This window comes from Odontomachus brunneus, unplaced genomic scaffold (genome assembly GCF_010583005.1).
Source record: "Odontomachus brunneus isolate Ranch 3 - 2012 unplaced genomic scaffold, Obru_v1 Obru_scaffold_146, whole genome shotgun sequence".
Lineage (NCBI taxonomy): Eukaryota > Metazoa > Arthropoda > Insecta > Hymenoptera > Formicidae > Odontomachus > Odontomachus brunneus.
The window spans coordinates 486010-490708 of NW_022639596.1; the positions used below are offsets into that span (position 1 = coordinate 486010).

A 4699-nucleotide genomic window follows, 5' to 3' on the forward strand; every position below is an offset into this window, starting at 1 on the left:
GACTTCACCCTCAGCAGTAGGAATGTTCGATTCTCATGAAAAAAATGTTTTATGGATCAATCTTGAATCGAAATAATTAAAATCGATTTGCTAAAAAAATCGGACTGATAAAATCGATTTCATGAAAATCGATTTAAAAAATCGCGAGATAAAAGATACATTCGAGAGGCAGGGAGCAAACTCTAAGGGCCTTCGCACACAAATTGCCGTAATCGTAGCCATAATACGTAAACTTAAGCTAAAGAACCAATCAGGATATTGCTATAGATTTATGTATTCCAAAAGATGATCAAAGTGACACCAAGTTTTGTCTTACGCAGAAAAAATAACTACATTCCAACCAGTTGAAATCTAATTATTTCTGCGGAAGACAAAATCTGGTGTCACTTTGATCGTCTTTTGGAATACATAAATCTATAGCAATATTCTGATTGGTTCTTTAGCTTAAGTTTACGTATTATGGCTACGGTTACGGCAATTTGTGTGCGAAGGCCCTTAAAGATTTCTTAAAGAGTTCCCATGTCCTCCAGAACACTTTTGGAATTCTTTAAGAAGCCTTTTAGAGATTTGTGCTATATAGGTTAATATTGAAAATTTCAAAACGTTATAAATTAAAATATTTTAATGTAATACAGGATAATAGTGAAATTTTATTAAACCGATTTTTTTTTAATTAATCATTTAACTTTCATTCACATAAATGTAAAGAGGCTACTTTCAAATTGTGAAAGGGGTTATCGTATAAAATTCATATTATAAATAAGTTCATATTATACTATTTCAATTCTCTAAAATCATGGATTAATTTTGAAAATTTCGCTACGTTTGATATTAAGATATTCTAATCTAAAATGGGAGGGGAAAGACTTTATTAGATAAATTTTGTTAGAAATTATTTATTTATTTTCCATTCATGTAAATCTAAAGAATTTAAAAATAACAACTGTTGCAGATGTTCAGGTGTTAATCTATTTCTATTTTCCGTTACAATATTACCCGCTTTTGAGAATAAGCGTTCTGATGGAACTGATGTTGCCATAACTGATAAATATTGTTTTGCAATTACTGTCAGAGATGAATAAATTGAATTATAAATATTATTCCAATAATATACGGGATCTTCGGTTAATTCAATCGTTGATTGATTAAGATAATGTTTCAAATCCATTGGAATATCCTCCGATTTATCACGGACAACTTTAGTATTACTTATAAGATTTTCATGAAACGACCATATATTATTTAAGGATATATTTTTCATCAATACTGCATTTTCTTTGTTTGGTATATCGATATTTATATTGTCTATTTGCCTTGCTATTTTATTAATTGCCTGTGAACAGACGATACGGTTATTAAAATGTAATCGTTTAAACCGCGGATCTAGAATCGTTGATATAGCTAAAATAGAAATTTGCTCTATAGCTCCAAATCTTGTTTCAATGCCGATAGAAAGTGATTGAAGGAGCTCTATAGCTACATTTGATATTAGACTTTCAAGTAAACTATTAATTGTATTTTTTAAACAATTAATTAATGGTATTACTTTACTTGCTGTAACATAGTTTTCAGCACATATTTCTTTTGTGATAGCTTCGATAGGACTTAATATTTGTATAATTTCTTTGGCAAGCTGTAATTCTGAAGCTGTCAACATTGGAGGTGCCTGAGGGAATTTCAATAATATTAAACTAATTCTTTCAGACATTTCAATAAATCGTTCTAACATATAAAATGTCGAATTCCAACGAGTTGGAACACTTTGAATTAACTTTTTAGTTTCAAATTTTTGTAACTCATCTGATGCAGCGACAGAATGTTTGAAAATGTAACTACTGCTTTCATTTTTTCGCATAAATCTGCAACTTTGTCATTGTTTTTTAATAACGTTGTTACCACTAAATTTAGGGTATGCGCAAAACAAGGCAAATGTTTGCCTTTCCCAAATGTATCATTAATCGCTTTTACGATATTTGGTGCATTATCTGTTACAATGGCTATAACATTATCTTTTTTAATATTCCAGTCAGAACATATACATAAGAGCCATTGTGCAAGATAATCTGAAGCATGTCGTTCATTTAGTTCAGTAACACCAACAACTATAGATGATAATTTTTCGTTTGAAGTAAAATGCACTGTTACTCCCAAATAATTTTTAGTGTTCAACGTGTCCGTCCATATATCCGTTGTCAAACATAAATGATCAATAGTAGATAATTTTGTTTTTATAACATTTGAAAGTAGTTCATATTTCTCTTGTATCAAATTCGTTATTGTTTTCCTTCCAGAAATTTTATACAAAAGCACAGATGTTTTCATAAAATATTGGAAACTTTTTTTCTATACCGTATTATAAGGTAAATTATCTTTCGCTATCATATAAAGAATACTATTTGTTATTTGGCCATGCTTCTTACCTCCATCTGAAATATAAATAAAAATATAAAATTCGTGATCAATAGAAAATATAATCAGTGCATTTTAATTTGTAAAACCAATTTTAGACTCCTTGCCAGTCACTGTATTGAACACGAATTATGATAAACAAAAAGCTAATTTGTTTTAATATATACAACATAAAAATATAATTTGTGATTTCTCCCTTTTGATATCATAACTCAATACGATAGTAACATCTGACGAAAATTTTTAAATTAGAAGTACAAAGTAAATAAATTTTTTTACCTTCAAAACTTTTCAGATTTAATAATGTTTTGTCAATTCGCGGTTGAGCCTTTTTTAACATTCTTCTCTTAATTGGTTCAATTCTTGTTGCTGTTGAAGAACATGTTGATGTAGTAGGTGAGTTTATAGATATAGAATCGGTTACAAGTGGTACCGATGCACCTATCGTAGAATTTGTTTCATCTTTATTAATTATTACAAGATTGTCGGCATCTTCGTTAAATATTGCACGATCGTCACATTTATTATTCTGAAATTTATAAAAAAAAATTTAAACATAAATTTTATTTTCTATATAAATGTTATATTAATTTCACAAATTTATTATATTAATTTCACAAAATTTGATATTACATAATTATATTGTATTTCTTCTTTTTATATACCTTCCTAGATAGCACAGAGAATTCAAAAAGAATTTAAAAAGTATTCTGTCACATGTCAGCAATTCTGAGTTTATTTTGAGATGCAAAAAGAATTCTTCAGAGTTCAGTTCAGTGAAAAGGATGCTTTTTGTATCTAAAAATGAACTCAAAATCGCTGACATAAAACTGAATTGTTTAGGAACTCTTGTGCTATCTGGGTCCTTACCTCATTTTTTCCACTTAATGTTTCATAATGTTTCCTCTTCAAATGATTTTTTAAGTTTGTTGTATTTCCTCCAGTTTACTTTTTACTTTCATTTGACATATTTTACATTTTCCACCAACTTTGGTTTTAACAAAATGTTTCCAAACAATACTCTTGTTTTTAGATGACACTGTACAAAATATTAATGTTTTTAGTAAAACTATAAAAATCAATTATACTATTGAAATTAACGTTAAACATGCTATTAACAGAAAATAATTTTAATTATAGTTAATTGAAATATTCTCATTACTTTTTTCCTTCTGTAATATATTTTTATTATAAATAAAAAAATTGATATTAAAGTCTTGAGTCGTAATGAGTATAGTGATTCAAAATAAAATATATTGTTAAAACATGCACATGCCACTATATTTAACACACAAAAGCACTTCTCCTGTGTAAAAAGAAGCTGTAAAATACATATATACACATGTAAACCATTTATAACTAAAGCTTTTATAAGGAAAAATAAAATATGTATTTTAATTAACAAGAATACACACATGTAAATCATTTATAATTTAAACTTTTATAAGAAAAAATAAAATATATTTTTAATTAACAAGAACAAGTGCTTACATGTAATAGTATTTTGTTTACCTTTGTCGTTTTTTTTAAATATAGAGAAATATTGGGCCAAGATAAAACTGTATACACAATGAAAAACACGTCTAATAACTCTAAAGGTAAGTGTCCACGATGCTAGAAATCGGTCCGAGATCTCGATCCGAGAAATATATAACCAATCAATTTACAGCTTCTATGGAAAAGCGACAATTTTATTGGCTACACGTTTCTCGGATCGAGATCTCGGACCGATTTTGTGGCGGTTTGTGCCACGTGTCGCGTTCGTGCGTGAGTTTTTCGCGCACCGCTCGAGTCTTGGATTTTTGACTCTAGGTGCCAGGATATCTATTAGAGGATCGATCGAACGTGAACCGACGATATAACAGATAATACAGTTTATTACAATCACAACTTGAAGTTATTATTGATACAATAACAGATTCTTTATCACACGAAAAATACTTGTTAGAGATTTATCACAGCCTTGTGTTTTCTTGACAGTCTCCTTTGTCCTGTGTTCTGTCCGTCGTTAAGAACAATCTCTCTTTTGGTGGGAGGCGTCGTCTAGAGACCCGGCCGCTCTCCTCGTGATTGAACAAGTTGCTGCCACAATTTCTAGCATCGTGGACACAAGCCTTTAGGGCTATCGCACACAAATTGGCTGCATTCAGCAGACTCAACAGTTGTACAACAGTTGAGTAATTTGTCAATGTAATTGGTCTAGGGATCTAATAGCAAGAACCAATAATCGTTGATTGCTCACTGAGCGCTTTTTCTACTGAATGCGCCCATTGACATAACTGCATATGCA

The 4699-nt window shown here is 29.7% G+C and overlaps 1 protein-coding gene across 5 annotated transcripts; it reads right to left on the bottom strand.

Moving 5' to 3' along the window:
• Positions 1-892: 892 nt before the first annotated feature.
• LOC116850485 (zinc finger BED domain-containing protein 1-like) lies at positions 893-4478 on the bottom strand. Of its 5 annotated transcripts, none has more exons than XM_032828812.1 (5): positions 4351-4478; positions 3922-4233; positions 3280-3448; positions 2689-2938; positions 893-2426 (listed from the first exon to the last, which is right to left on the bottom strand). In XM_032828812.1, exon 5 carries the CDS (start codon positions 1853-1855, stop codon positions 893-895), a length of 963 nt encoding a protein of 320 aa, XP_032684703.1. In that variant the 5' UTR covers positions 1856-2426; positions 2689-2938; positions 3280-3448; positions 3922-4233; positions 4351-4478. The 5 variants fall into 5 exon arrangements, with proteins under 5 accessions (XP_032684703.1, XP_032684706.1, XP_032684705.1 ...); XM_032828815.1 differs by lacking the exon at positions 4351-4478 and having other exon boundaries at positions 893-1666; positions 2421-2426; positions 3922-4343; XM_032828814.1 differs by lacking the exon at positions 3922-4233.
• Between the last annotated feature and the right edge of the window lie 221 nt (positions 4479-4699).

What these genes read in the sequence shown, in the direction of transcription:
- LOC116850485 (XM_032828814.1), bottom strand. Translation starts at nt 1,855, where the DNA reads ATGCGAAAAAATGAAAGCAGTAGTTACATTTTCAAACATTCTGTCGCT.